This window comes from Mya arenaria, chromosome 13 (genome assembly GCF_026914265.1).
Source record: "Mya arenaria isolate MELC-2E11 chromosome 13, ASM2691426v1".
NCBI classification, from domain to species: Eukaryota; Metazoa; Mollusca; class Bivalvia; order Myida; family Myidae; genus Mya; species Mya arenaria.
Genome location: NC_069134.1, coordinates 6562080 through 6578391, shown reverse-complemented (window position 1 = coordinate 6578391; position 16312 = coordinate 6562080). Strand labels below are relative to the sequence as shown.

The window sequence follows — 16312 nt, the reverse complement described above, 5'->3', positions numbered from 1 at the left end:
CGCTACTGGGATTTTATACTGTTCATCCTATCATAACAAAGAATTGATAGTGAGAAAACACAAACACATCATGTAACACCTTATAACAACATTCTTTTATTGATGGTCCATTAAAACAATATCCATCTCATGTCTGTGAATAAGCATCATCGTTATGTAGAATGTTGACAAATTGGTAATTTAATAGAGTTTATAATAGGGTCTAATTATCTCTTCATGATGGGTTTATTATTCTGATATTTTTCTAAATTCATAAATCGAATTATCTCAATATGTGCAGACATTAAAAATGTAAAAATGCATAAATATAAGTTTGCTTTTGAAATTTAAAACAAAATAATAATACATAATGATACATCATTACACAGATAAGTATATCACAGTTAAGTAACTGTTTCAATAGGTGCTTCCTCGGTTATCGAGCTTGGTATATCAACAAGCTTAAATGAATCATTGCTAGATTCTTTACAAAGCCTCCGTCGCTTTAGTTTCATAAGTATGAGCCGCACTCTTCTAGGCGGTGGTTTGATGTCCTGTCCATGCACGGGGGAGGTTTCTGGCTGGGTGGCCGTCGATGTACTGGAGCTGGCACTGCATGACTGGCTGAGTCGCGCGTGGGTTCGCTCGCCGGCCGGACACGCCCGTCGAGTACTGGTCACCAGACTGCCCATTCTGTTCCCGGCATTCTGAAAGGAAGAATACGATTTTTCATTGAATATACAATAGTTAACATTTATCTTTAAAGTGAATCCAATCGCCGTAACTTTGTTGGTTTTTTTAGCAATGTAGTTGATTAGGTCATGAAATAAATACATATGGGTTTTAATCCTTTAAAAATATGATTCCATAAGAAGCAGCTGGTACAGATTTCTGGTCGGAACACAAGTTAAAAAGGAACAATGTAACCAATGATATGTTGAAGTATCGGTCAAAAAAGATGAAAATATTATGCAAATGATATACTTTATACTTATTTAAAATAATGAAATACTTGAACTACAGACATTGTGCCACTAAACCACTAGTATGATCTAGCTTAAATAAGTAACACCATAGAAACAAACAATACACCACACACGTGTTATATCGAAATCAATAAATAGTTTATCAGTGGTTTGTTGTGTTTCATTCGTCAAATGCGAAGTAAAACCGCAAAGAAATCCACTGGAGGTTAATTCGACTCTTGTGTACCCAACTTTGAACACATCTATGAAGGAAATTGAACGCATAGTCTTAAAGCCAACATAAATGTAACAGCAAATACGTATGGTGTCTAAATCTTAAATCAACTTGTACTCAATAAGCAGATTCAGATATCACTTGCAAATGATTGAAAGCTTAATATTGCACGATGATAACAAATCAAATTCTTATGGAGGCTCAGAATTATGTTTAGATTTTAAATGATTACCCCAATAATCATACTTATAATATAATAATACTCACGGTGCCATATCCAGATGGCGTTCTGACGAAGGATTTCCTCCAGCAAGGCAACATTCTTTTGACGCAATAGCGAAATGTTTTGTGCATAAAGCAATATAATATTGGATTGGTAATACAATGGAGATGACCGATAAATAATCCCCAGTACACGATGTCCAGTAATCCCTCATCACGTTTGAAGTCCAAATAAATGTTCACAGTGTAATAAGGAAGCCAGCAGACTACAAATACTACAGAAACTACAATACACATTTTAGCAGTTCTTCTCCGACTGGCTCTCACAGAGTCATACGGACCGTGGCTTGAACCGCGAGTACTGCCAACAGCTTTAGAACTTGTGTTTGCTTTTAAAGCAGAGTCTGTCACCCAGAGGCGTTTGCCCATTAAAATATAAGACACGAACACAATTTGAGCAGGAATTAAGCACACGATGAATAATAAACTGAAGTCATACGCTCGTCGCTGATACACCGATGTCCATTCTTCAGAACAAATCACTATCTTGAAGTTATTGAACACGGTCTGTGTCTTTGTTTTATTAACGAAGAGCAATGGTATCATCAGTAGAAATGAAGTCAACCAGACAAGGACGATCAGCGTTCGGACATTACGCTTGGTGCGGAGGTTCCGGAACTTAACCGGATACAGTATTGCTAAGCATCTGTCCAAGCTCATCGCAGTTATTGTAAATGTGCTAGTTGTCACGGAAACACCTGTAAATGAAATAATTTAAGATTGATGAAGCAGAAATAAAGTTTGAAGAAGTACAAATGGATGTGTGAAGCCGACAATATCATATCTGCTTTATACATATTTTATTTAACAGTCATATCAAACATTACAAAAGTGTATGTCATACTATGTTGTACATGATATATTGAAATGGAATTATTTGTAAGAAAATATTATAGTTATTTTTTTCAATAAAACAATTCTTAGTATCAATTAAGAAAAAAGGTAATCTGAAGCAATATTATTATTATATATAAGGTGTATTTATAGTTGATATCATTTAAATGACATCACGACCAAACATGTGACTACCAAAGCAGACTGAACAAAATATTCGAGTGCCATTACCTATTTGAAGTAATGTTATACAAAAGACAAATATGCTTCACTTTAAGAACCTTTTAAATACTTTAACGGTAATGCAGCTTATGAATTATATATAGAGGTGTGTAAGTAGAACTGTTATAAATGCATTATTGTCACTTAAACGTTTACGGCGTACAATCTTAGATATTGTATTCTCATTACCTTGTAAGTAAGGCGTCATTTTGCATAAGACATCTCCATAAACCCACAGTTTGTACACCTTTCCAGCCATCGTCATCGGCATGCACAGTACCGTCACTGAAACGAGAAAACACTCCAGATTAGGTAAGCTTTTTCCCAAATCTATTCGATTTTGTTTGCAAAGTAGTCTTTATCGATCACTGTGTGTTTCAATAATCCTATTTTAACACCTCGGCTTCGGTAAGTTTATTTGTTTATATTCAATACTTGAACATATATTATAGGCTGAATTAGGCATATTGACCACATTTAAATATCCAACTAGCTGATTATGAAAACGGTCGACAACAATAAATGTTCAAATCACCTAAAACTGGTGATTGACAATTTACGATTTACGTTTTAAACGATATTCGGTCCTCATATATTTTGATATGTTCGCGGTTGTCTATAGAAACGATATTTCATATGTTTCACTGTTGTAAAAGTTTAGCCTGCTCTCATGTCCAAATCAAACGTCATTGCGCAAAGGAATAGGTCACAATTTTATGTTTCGAATAACTCAACGTTACATTGGCATTAAAATTGGCGCACCTTTATGAAAAATTACAATTTTAATTGTACAACTGTCATTTTATGTCATTTTAGGCAAACAGAAAATGAAACGAATAAATGTTAAACGTTAGATTACAATGTGATTTACCTCAAAACCCCATAAGAAAGCGGTTTTTTGAGGCGCGACATCGTGGTAAATGTGAATTCAACAATTCATCAATTAAAAAAATCCTATTTAATGTTTCTTGATTTTAAAGGTATACCGGGCTAGAAACCATAGTTAATTAAAAATGTGTTATGTATGGAAAACAAACAGATTCCCGTGACATAGCTGAATGGTCCATAGACAGAATATAAAGTTGTGTTAAACCCTAGTAAAAAGGATAGAACTGATTAAGACGATAACTAATACAAGGCCAAATTGAGACGAACTACTAAATTTTCAATGAACTTCATACAACTCAGTGAAAACAAGGTTAAGGGTAAAAACAATGTCACGTGTTATTCCATTGCAAATATTAGTACCATTATATATGGCATTTTGTTAACTTTATGAGTAATGGATTCGCAGGAATTTGTTTGAGGTTGTGAGCCTCCGTTCGGGATGATTAGTTGTAACATGCAGCATTTACCAAGGAGACGCATACGGAATAAAGTTCCCTTTTCAATATGGTATTTTAGTCGCAAACCTTACCCTACATTTGATAGCAGAATCTGCGATAAATGTCCGATACGTTTATCTCAAACAACGAGGTTACGTCTGGGAAGTAAGGTTCTTAAGCCTAACGGTATTCATTTGAACAGGGCCTCGGTCGGTAATGATTTCCCTTTCTGCTTTTGTGTAACGCTTAGGTGACATTCAACGTTGTTACTCAGACATTGTTCTTCAGTTTTAAGTATTCTCTTGACTATACGCCCCTGTAATGGTATGATTAGCCTTCGAAATTCATTTTGAACATCGTAAAGGTTATTCGATAGGACAGGCCATAATGCCGTCAATTGGCTCAGACTATAACAACGCTTAACCCAACTCCGGGTTTGCAAAATATACAACTATTTTAATGACCAGATATTGGAATATCCTTTTAAAAATCGCAACTAACAGAAAATAGAAAGTCCAAGTTGCTACGTAAGAAATGTTCCAAGTGCGTATGGAAAAATATACGAATTTTATGCCATACATGTTAAACATATTTGATGATGTCAAAAATAACTACATCGATACGATAAACACTGACCAATCAGAAAATAATTTTGACAACTTTGACCAAACAAAAACAAACACTTTACTATTCTTTTAAAGTTGGCTCCTGATAACTTTTCTATAGTATCAAACAACGATTGCAAAATTTAAATATAGACTTACAACTACAACGGTTCGAATGGGTCAAGTACTACTAATACTTCCGGTTGTACATGTTGCATGTAATTAAATTACAAATGCGTATCATCATTTTATGCGACTGATTAGCGATCTTTTCGTTTAAATGGAATTGCAGCAAATGTTTTGAGATTGTCAGCTTCTCTAGGAGCTGCATACAAATGAACGAATGATACATACTCAGAGCATTAAACCGGGGCTGGTCCTTTTGTTTGTATCTTATCGTTTGTGTTACGTTTAAGATGCCATTCATATTTGTTGCCGCACCATTTGTTTTGGACTCTAAATTATATTCTTTGGATAAACATTCCATCCCCAAGTTAGGGTAAATGTCCTCCTTTCGGATGTGGTGGGACAAGCTATTTTACAACGAATGAATCGGGCAAACTTAATCAAATATAAACCCATACACTCTGTTTGCAGCATTCAAATATGGTTATGGCAGAATTTATACAATCGTAATTAACTGTAGGGAAAAAATCTATTCTAGTCGCAGTTGTTGCATAACATATATTTTGCACATTTTTAAATCAGTACATATTAGAATACTAAATGGGTTTTAATGCCGTATCCATAATTGCGAACCGTTACATTTACCCACTCGGCCATTCAACTTATTCATATATCGTTGTAACGTCGCTCGTCGTAATAAAAAGTATTGCGTCATTTAATCATTCAACCACTAGTGCTTCTGTCTGCGACGGTAATAATGCAAACAGTCTAAATTTATTGGGGTAATTAATATGTCTTGTGGTTTCAAATAGGCGTAAAATTGGCCTATACTTTGGGACTTGTCGATCAATGACCATTTCTCTGGCACTCATTCGGAAAATCATACAGACAAAATGAAATGCGTCTGCGACATTGATGAATAAAGTGATAGATGCAGACTGTTTGCACTTACTGTGTTCGTAAATTGACCATGAAACAGCTAATGTACATATGGCGGTATAATATAAAACCGCTTATTAACGTCCCCGCTGTTGAACAATATAGTGCTAGGCACGACATATGGTTTTCGTCAATATTTAACAAAATACAACGTACCAGTATCTAATAAACATGTACCCATCATGTCATAAAAATAAATAAGGGGTTTTATTCAATGTTCAAGACACCGTAACAAATGCTCAATCACGACAGAAATACTGCATTAACAATATGTTCCTGCCGAAGGTAGGGTATGCCAACCATCAAAAGATGTTCAATCAAGTTATGATACAAAGATTATAGATAGCGGGCAGTCGTTCAACACTAAATACACCGAATATACAATGCTAGTTTTGTGAGGAATGGTTTGCTGCATCAATGTTGTCTGCAGGGAATAGGAAAACACGTAGTGGGCACCTTGCTTGCCCAACCATTTAACACTGAATCGTTATCTTTTATAAATATAGATAATACTGTTCCCGTAACAAATATAGGTAACAAATATATCTGAAACAGAATCAAATCTTAACATGATGAAAACATTTTGAATGGCAAATATAACCTTTGCAAATGTGGCTTAATAGATCATTACAGATTTCATTTTCTCATCTTTTCAAATTAGTTTCATTAATGTTACTAGCTTTTGAAAGAAAATGCACCATTGTAATGAACATTCTATTAAGTACCTAGACTATCAGAAAACCATGTGTTGTAGCACATTACAATTACAAGATGTCTGCTTGTTCCAAAATGTCATGACCTCTTTATCGCACAAATAACGGTAGCAACGCATAGAAAACATCGTTGGAGATTGGTAGCAATGTCTTGAAATTGGAAATGATGTGTTCGTAAGATCGGCGTTATTAGCAGGTGGATGATTACACAAAACAAGATTTTGAGATAGCGAATAGAGATTTTCAATTTGCTTTTGCGCAGAAATTATGAAAAATATAGTTTATATATAAACAGGTAACTTATAGACTTAGAGACGGTTTTCACATTCATATTTTAACCTTGTATTTTGCAAAAAGCACTTATTGCCCTGTAAGTCGCTCTTTAGTATAAAAAAGATACTTTGAAGATGATATATTTAGAGTAAACATATACTTTTATGTTTATAGTTCAGACTCATCCCTCAGCCAAGGAGATCATCGGTAGGTTTCACGAAAAAAGCCTTTGACCACCAACAAAATTCCATTTTGTAATGACTTGGTATTATTAAAAGAGTTTAGGCGCTCGCACATGCACATTGGCCGGTATACATGTATTTGCGGTGAGTTTCGAGCTAAACATTAAGAAGTTAGCATTTTTATTTTGTCTTCAAAACACTAAATATTACCTAGTAGTAGATTCAATTCACTGTTTAGATACTTTTAATTTTATATAATATTGATAAGATGCATACTGATATTGAAGTGTGAATGTAATTAATGTTGCCTGCAGTATTAAAGTTGAATAAGAAAGTCGCGTTACCGCGTTAGATCCGTAATTAATTATAATTAAACGTATATATGCTAGGGGATGGCTACAATACGTTTTGAAATTCGACTTTCAATATAATTAAATTGACGTTTCGTGGGAATTTATTATACGCCAGAGGTTTGCTTCAAACAACGTACATAATAATCTTAATTATTGAATGTGCAAACTCCGCATTTATGCATGCGCATCAGGTTTTGTATCTTCATCTTTCTACTAACAAGGTTGGAAACAAACAACACAAACAGTTATCATTTTACTTCGGAGTTTTGGAATGTTTTCTTCCACCCAGGGTTATTCTTAACAGTGATTAGATAGTCTAAGGTATATTCGGAAATATATTCCGGCATATTGCAACTTTTAATACTGCGGCTGACTGCCAAAGCAGTTTTAGAGAATTATCTTAGTTCTACTATAAACCAAACCTTACATCCCTTATTGTTGAAGGGACGATTAATCTGATCCAATATTTTATCATTAAGGTTTTTTGTGAACTGACATAAGGTCCTTATAAAAAGCTTTACGATAAAGATTGACGCCTACACCTTATATTTCCGACAGAATTTTCCATGTCCAATTTCAATATCCGGTCCTTCATGACTTATCCATATATCTGCTCCATCATTAAGGGTTGGTAGAACAAGCGAGTCAATCAATTTAGTTCTACTTCTGAAATGAAGTTCAAAATTATTGCAAACGGCAAAAAACGTTTTCGAAGGCAATGCCAATATCCATTTTTAAACTGACCAAATATTTGAATGAACATTCCACGTTTATCTTAGTCTAATATTTGTAAAAGTCATATGCAGCATGGCGGACATCTTCGAAATCGTTATTTTGTGTGTGATTTGCATTCAGACGGAGTCCCCGAGATTTACAGTTATTTTTGATTTCAGGCAACATTAACTGTAATCTTTTGGGATAATTTTCAAAATCCACCGCGTTATCTGCGAAAAATGGTAGGATTTTTTCAGGTAATAAACACCTATAATGCCATTTAAATTGCAATTTATATTATCTTCAATGCCGTTTAAGAAGAGTTACAAAAGGCTACTAGCTGGGCACCCCTGTTTAATGCCTATGTTCGAGTTAGTTGGAGGAGACCTGTTATATCTGTATCTAAGGCAAGAGACTAAAATTAAAATTACGGATATTTATGCAGTACATGTAAAACATATTTGAACATGTCAAAACTTGATGGCATCGACCACTAGGTCTCACACACTCGACTCTTCAAAGGGCGTTAACGGAGACCACTGTTACATAACTTTGCATAAATTTATAACCGACGTTATAATAATTTCATTTATAGTTATTATCTAGTGGTTGTAAATTCGCTAGCCGCTAGAATTATTCCGGTGCAACACTTCTTGTGTCCTCAATCACTTTATACATCGATACTGCCCTAGAACAACTAGAAGGACAGATGACGCGAATACAAGCTCATCCTATTTTATAAGATGTTTAATTCAACGATTCTGTCCTACTTGTCGTCTAGGAGACCCTCCTGTTTTGGATATACAACCACCTATTATCTTAGTTACTCGGGATATATCCGCATACAGGTCTCAGCTGTCGCCTTCTAAAACATATTTTCTTAGAGAGATAAAGATTGTAGATTTTCCAAAGAAAAATGAGCACACATTTTTCTGGAGTACAACTTATTGTTTTTGAATTATAACTTAAGTTCATGGTTTCAATGAGAGTACTTTATTGTTATTAGGTAAAATGAATTGAGATTGAGAAATGGCTTAAGTACCTATCGCCAGTACCATTCAGAAAGTGCAGAATAACAAATACAATTGGTAATGCAAAAATTGGCTATTTTAGTTGTTATTCTTTTACGTCAATGCAGATGCAAAAGAAAACACCCGGTTTAGTTAATACCTAATTATATGACACGATAATAAGTTAACTAAATGTATTTTTTTTTATCTTTTGTTGGTTTCAACGGACTTCATGTTAATGGGATTGTATCAAATCAGCCACCCTTGGATGATAATGTTGCATCGTGCAACTAGGACAAATGTGACAGACCATTAAACATGAAGGACAGGGTAAGTCCCTCTGTTTATATATTTTCGTTATGTTACGTTTAACATGTCATTCATTGTTGATGCCGCACTATTTGTTTGCGACTCTTAAAGATGCACTCTTATTCCCAAATAAGTTTTACTACACTAAATAATTTTGTTTTAATATTCCTTAAAAGGATTAATAAATGTCGTAAACAATGGTTTATATGAAGGAAACCGAGTTGATTTTGAAAGAAATACTTATAAAATACGGTATTTCTACCTTAGGAGTCTATAGTAGACCACAGTAAATCTTTTAGCATTCACCAATCGTTTAATATTTTTGCGCTTTCTGCTATTAAATACTCGGTTAAAATCTTGTTATCAGTAATTAATATTTCCTTAAATGCATTATTTAGTAATTGGTTAAATGTTTATCTGTCAAAATGTATTTTTCTTATATATGTGTATGTATTCATTTTGAATAAAAGTTTCACTTTAACTACTCTCTATGGCTATACATTTCATTAAAAATCAGGATAAGGTCCCCCATTAAGCTTATAATTCCTCTTGAGCACCTCATCCTTACACCGCGTTGAGGATGCGGTTTGGCAAGCTATAATGCAGCCAATGGGTGCGGGAATATCTTTTGAACTCTAAACCAACATACCCAGATTGCATCCAAATATCGTTATGCTTAAATAATAATATATCATTGATATAAATCCTCATTATCTATGTGAAGCAACATTCTATTCTAGTCGCAGGTGTTCCTTAAGACATATTTTGCAAGTCGTTAAACTCAATGAATATGAAAACGCTAAACTCGGGTAATATATGTCATAAACATAATTTCGTACCATAACATTTTATACACTCGATTTATTTAAAGAGCATTAAGGAAGAAAACAGTTTTATAGACTGACATAAATTCATAACCCCGTCATACATTATTAATTTATTGTTGTAAAGTCGCTCGTTGTAATGAAAAGTATTTTAGGGCCTGTTTCACGTAATCATTCGGAGCCGAGACACGAGACGGATCCCCTTGTTTAACGCATATGTTCGAGGTAATTGGAGGAGACCTATAATTTGATATCTTATTTAAGACTTAACAACAGTATACAACGCTTGTATGCTTTTTCCATAAAAATGTGCCAATATTAAGAAAAACACAAGAGGTTTCTCCACAAAAGTATCTTATTAATCCGGTCAAACGTTTTCTTCATAGTCTAACTTATTCATATATGTGAAAGTGTTTGTGATATTAGAAAGTCAATAGTCGATAGTCAATTTATTATTTGGTTGTCAACCAGTATATTATGCTTATCTGTCCATTTGTGAGTCGATTTACAAGTGATTTGTTATAACGGGTAGTAAGGCGAAAATAATTGGCCTCTGTAGGCCCGTTTTTGAATATTGGGACAATATTACCACATGCTCATTTTTCTGGAAGTATATCATCGTTGAATATTTATTAAAGAAATGTTTAGAAATGTTACAGAAATGTATAAGATGTTTTGAATATTTCAGCAATAAGTTAGTCGCTTCAAGTACTTTTGGAATAAATCTGTGCAAACACTGCGTCCTTTATTTCTTATTCTGTAAACGCGATATTTAGGTCATTATCATAAATATTCGTACTTAAACGATTTATTGAGCGATCAGTTTGTTTATTACTTGTGCCCCATATAAGTTAATAAAATAATAATGTATTCACTTATTAGGCTAATCTCATCAACGAACGACTGACAAAATATCGTTAGATCACAATGTCCATTTGAATACATAACGGGTGTCAGAAATGAAATTAAGAATCGAACTTTTAAATCTACACAAGCCTAGAGTAGTATTTCCAGTCAACCCGTTGTTTCAAAGTATATCTCATTACAACCAATAATCAAGGAGACCCCACCTCGATAGTACTATACAATAGTTGATAAGATGGTCCGGTTATATATGGCAATACTAGTTGAGTCACTTTTCCTTTGATTTATGTCTTTGTGTTAACATTAAACGTTATTATTCTATTGTTATTTAGGAACTCAGTTTTATTTTCCTCATTCCGGTTGTGCAAAACATATTTCTAAATTGTTGAACTTGTTTGTTGTTCTAAAAGCATTCCTTGTTAAACCAAAAACTTTTTTCGTATGATCTATCATCGAATTATATCGGTAAAGAAATGTTTTTGGTGTTCCGAAAATATCTATAGCGCTATCTTGCACATATTCTGTAAATTAGGTCGCTGTATCATCAAAAAAAATATTAATCTAATTAGCATGTTACGCGAAATGTATTCGGAATACCTCTAGCCTTGAAGTGTGTCATATGTGCGATTTTGAATATACTTTGACAATATTAAACATTAACTTCGACGTCTGTATTCGGTAATGTATGGATAAGAGTGAAGTTGTGCACACAAACTAGTTTTACTGACCGTTCCAATGCGGTACCTAACAATCCTTGATAAACACACCTAGTTTTATATATACTATATGTAGTGTGTTGTTTGTGGAGTTTTGTGTTTTTGTTCCATGTTTCAGTTCGTTCTTGTTTGATTTTCTGGTTTATGTCATTGGCGTTTACGCTGTGCTATTAAACGGGGTTTTATGTTTACACTTTCGACTGCTAGACTTGTTTCTCTAGTTTTTTCATATAAATATTTTAAAATTATGAATAACAATATCAGTATCTGAATGTTAACTACCATTGCCTATTAAAAGGTTTGTTGATTTACATAATTGTATTGGTCGCTTGCCAAAGGTATCTAACGCGTGGTCTGTATTTAATCTAGGATAACTATAAGCATTTATTTGGAAATCTTGGCCATTATCAAGAAATCTTTCAAAATTATAAAGTATTCAAACTCATTTGAAGTGGAGCTGTTCAAGTCAACGGTTATAAATAGTTTGCCCAGCGATATTTATTTCTAAACATATTAATTTTTACTAAAATATATCAATAGCTCTATTTAAGAATCCACCAAAACGAAAATAAATTTTCATTAGAACAATTCCACATTATTTTGCTCAATAAAACTAATTTTATCACTCGGTTCAGATTTGTGGTAAACTGGGATTCTGCAATAAATTATAAAAACATTAACCATGTTTATTTTATTTGGAATTATTTTTACTTGATCAACAAGTTTCAATGAGGATGCAAATACCATACAAATAAACACTGTTTGTGTTGCTTAACCTGTTGCTTAGTGGGAAGTTTGGTTTTGTGTTTTGTCAAATATATTAAACAAACACAGTTTGGCCGCGCTTGGCTCGTATCATTTCAATATTATAGAAGTCGTTTTATTTCATGTTTCCTTTCTGTTGTTTTTTTAAATGGACCACTGAATAATTGTCGTATATATTTTGTAATGAATTGACCGATTCGAAAGCGAAAATAACACTGATTTCTAGTCTTTCACGGCCCCAATATGTATGGGATGAAAGATTAAATTGTGTACTAAACATTAAACAACAGTAGAAAAATATTTTCTACTAAATTAGATAAAATTCGTTGAATGTTACCACTGTGTATTCGATAAAATTGCGAAAAAAAATACGAAAGAAGGTTGATCAAGTAGATCCAGTATTTTCAACAATTTGTTTTAAAATAACAAACCATTCAGCTTTCAAACCTACAAGGATGGAAGAAGTCAATGGTCTGATATTATATAACGATGCTTTGATTCACTGACAGGTGCTAATACGAAGACATACAGAACAAGATACACTGAGTAGTTACTTTGAGCGATCTTTCCTAGAACTGTTGTGTGATTCACTAATAGTTCGTTATATGGTTTATAATCTTAAAATTATAATTTTCGTTTGACATAGCCGGAAAGACAGGTAGTTTTTAACAATATACTTGATTAAAATTAAGTTTAGGAGTTTCGGAGAATTATAGTAAAAGTATTTAAAAGGAATAAGTATTTCTTTTACTTCTATGTTTACGATGCATATAATGAAAAGCTTTTGACATGGGGCTCAGAAGCCATTAAGGGAAATCAATTATTAATAAACCACTTTCACGGAGTGATAGTTTGAAGTCTTATAAATAAATCGCAAAAGAAACAAACTTTCATGAAATTCAAGTAATTTTCTGCAATCTTGAAAACTTCAGCTGATTAGCTTAATTCAAATGAACACAGAGTTAAATGGATAAGTCGAATCAGTTCGGCTTTTCACGTGACCAAATAAATACGGCAGCTGGCCACTTTTAAATCGTGATCGTTCTTCCGAGTATTGGCGTTTATTAATATATTTTATATAGATTTTATCGATAGAATATTTTCTCCCTACAATAGTGTGTAAAACCTGCTTGTCTTAGGGGCAGGTACATGTCAAATCCTACGGCTTCGTAACGAACAATCTATCCTAGGATAGGATAGGTATGCTCTCGCTTTGAAAAGGTTTGGTACGTTATAACAAAAACCAGGATGTGGTCCAGGATATCCTCTCTTTATTTCGGATTGAGTATGCTACTTTAGATTAATATTATGTTTATGTCTGAGAGATGCACGAAAATTATCGTTGTTATCTTTAACTCCAGTGCAATATACCTGCACTGGAGAGAGAAAATACCTCAAAGATTTGATATTTTTGGTTTAACTAGAAACTGCTGTCTTTCGGCCTGATGCAGCATGGATTCATTGAAAATAAACAGTACAACTCTTTAAATCGGGCGTATTTACTTAAAAGATGTGCGACATACTTTTTTTATTGTTTAAATCAATTTAGTTTGAACTGAATTTTAAGGAAGTGTATGATTATCATATACGTGAGCCGCTAAAAAGGCATCATTATCCAATCTGAAGTGATTTATGTTTGCATTGAATGTATAGGGAAATTTACTACTAGTGTAACCCATAAAGAGAGTCTACAAAACAAAATCAATTCAAGTCCATAATAATCCATTACAAAGTAAACCCGTGAAATTCCTTACAACAGTAGGCATGGAAAATGTTCATTGCCGTTCGTTGTTAAGGAAAATCTGAAGAAAAAACATTTTAAAAGAGAAATAAGTTTAAGGTCCAATATATTCTTATTATAAACATTCGCTGATCGATGACATCGTTTCTACTTTGTTTAAGGTCACAAGGACCCGTTTATTTCCCCCGTACATAGAGAACATAGGGTCGATGGCATCCCGATTCTTTTTACTTTAAATCATTTTGAAATATGTTTTTAACTCATCAATCGGCAAAGTACCCAAGAGGAAAATTGAATTTAACATTTGAAAACAATCTATCACCGGTACATTACACTACAACTTAAGTAGCTTGTTTCTATACCAAAGCGTTCTTTAATTGTTGAGCGGACAAACTAAAACTAAAAGTTATGACCATGATCATTTGGCCTTCTAAACAAAACATATATCCGTCATCAAACAGCCAAGTAGAACTACCGTTGAAATCTCATTATCTGAGGTAAAATCATTCTTAAACTATTGCTCGGTCAATACTTTTTCTATCGACCGACATTTAGTCAATCCTTCTGACATTTTTAACATATATTTTTTTATTTGAGACATTCAAATTAAATATACACGTGATTAATATAAGAGTTTAATTTACAGAGACAAGTCGCTGTCATGACGACTACAAAGAAGCAGGTCATCTTAATAATTCAAGGCTGTACTTTCATATTAAAATTAATAAAAACTAGCTGAGACCTTGAAACGGTTAGTTAAACAGATTGCAGTTAGAAGTGGCCGAGCTGATATGCAACGGACTGCTATTTTTTTCACACACACATACAGTGGTGTGCAAAGAGACTACAGACAATCAACTTCGATGAAAATCTTACTTAGTATCATCAAGCAAGTAACACGAAGGCCAAACTAGAGAAAATATATTCGTGAAACATATCAGACGAGTCCTTACGTGACAGCGGCCAATATCGTGTTGTGTGAAGACACGAGTCCTCGCTTTTTCTAATGTAGATGAGTACATTGATGTTATGACAGGTCTTGTATGATGAATGCTAAAATGACGTTTTTATTTTGTTTACTCGTTTGCCTGTAGCAAAACGAAGGACAATTTATATCTTTTATGAGAAGAATATGTGAACTTTATGTAAATGTAAGCCGATTAAGTCATTTGAACATTGACATTTTTGAACCACGAAACGAAAGCATCTTATAACACATGAAGCGCTTAGTCGTTTTACAAAATGACGAAGGTTGATACCAATATGGAAATTGTTTGAAAGAAAACGTCTCCTATATTGTTTCTAGGTTCTGCATTCATTATTTAGATTACTATTAACTTTCCGTACTGGCCAAAACTATGTTTAACACACATGCCCACAATAGCAGTACGTGTACATCACTTAATAAATTATGCCATAATTGCTAGGAAAGCATTTTTTTGCTTCAAATGAAGACAAAGATAACTGTATTATTTATTCACCATTTAAAATTAAACCTGGCGCAGTCTAAGCCACTTACATACCCACGTTTTCTTAAAACACCTCGAAAAACCTTTTCACAAAACGGCCGTCTGAATGATCACTGTTAAAACTTTGGAAACAGGTTTGTCGAAGTGTTTGAGGAAACTAGTCATCTGAAGTGGACTGCCTCTTGTTTCATTTAAAATGGTGAAAAAAAAGAAAAACTAATCTTTGTTTTAAGTCATCATTTGAAGCAAAATGTTGCCTTCTGATGTAGCATTTATGGCGTAATTTATCACATGGTGTACTCACACTTCATTTCAGATATAAATTTATTTCAGATATACACAGATGTCTGTAAACCATAGACAGATCGCATGTACCCGTTGTGGAAAAAAATATAGCGTCCAATTAGCCCTTCAGGCCCCGAACATATAGTTTAAAGTGTTTTGTTTACATTTTATTAATTATACCAAAACTGGTTATGGTTATAAGGTTTTTCTCTGCTTTTTCTATTTCGCCTGTATATATAATCTGAACATCATGTATATATAGTAAGTTGAGAACATAATTAATCAGAATATTTTTATATAGCGCTGTTTAAATCATATACCATATTCGTCGAATTAAGAAGAGTATTGGAACTTGACTAATAGCTTTATAATGTTTGAAAACATCTTATGGACGTGATGTCTCCATTCCGTTAGGTTATTTGCATGATGATTAGACTGAATAAATCGAGCATTGAAATATCATTACGTTCTGGTATAAAAAATGGGTTAATAACCTCAAAAACAAATTGAACATTAGCATTCAATACATGTATATGTATAAATATGCGGGATCACACTCATTCGAATGGGATTCTTATTGTC

General features: G+C 33.4%; 1 protein-coding gene across 1 annotated transcript in view; it reads right to left on the bottom strand.

Annotated features, from left to right (window-relative positions):
- Window positions 1-202: 202 nt before the first annotated feature.
- Window positions 203-16312, bottom strand: part of LOC128215584 (QRFP-like peptide receptor) — a 32844-nt gene continuing 16734 nt past the window's right edge. Inside the window, exons 2-4 of the mRNA XM_052922293.1 lie at window positions 2707-2802; window positions 1447-2159; window positions 203-686 (exon numbers count right to left, since the gene is read on the bottom strand). Coding sequence (XP_052778253.1) covers window positions 384-686; window positions 1447-2159; window positions 2707-2802 — 1112 coding nt within the window. The 3' untranslated portion in view covers window positions 203-383. The remainder of the gene's footprint in view (window positions 687-1446; window positions 2160-2706; window positions 2803-16312) is intronic.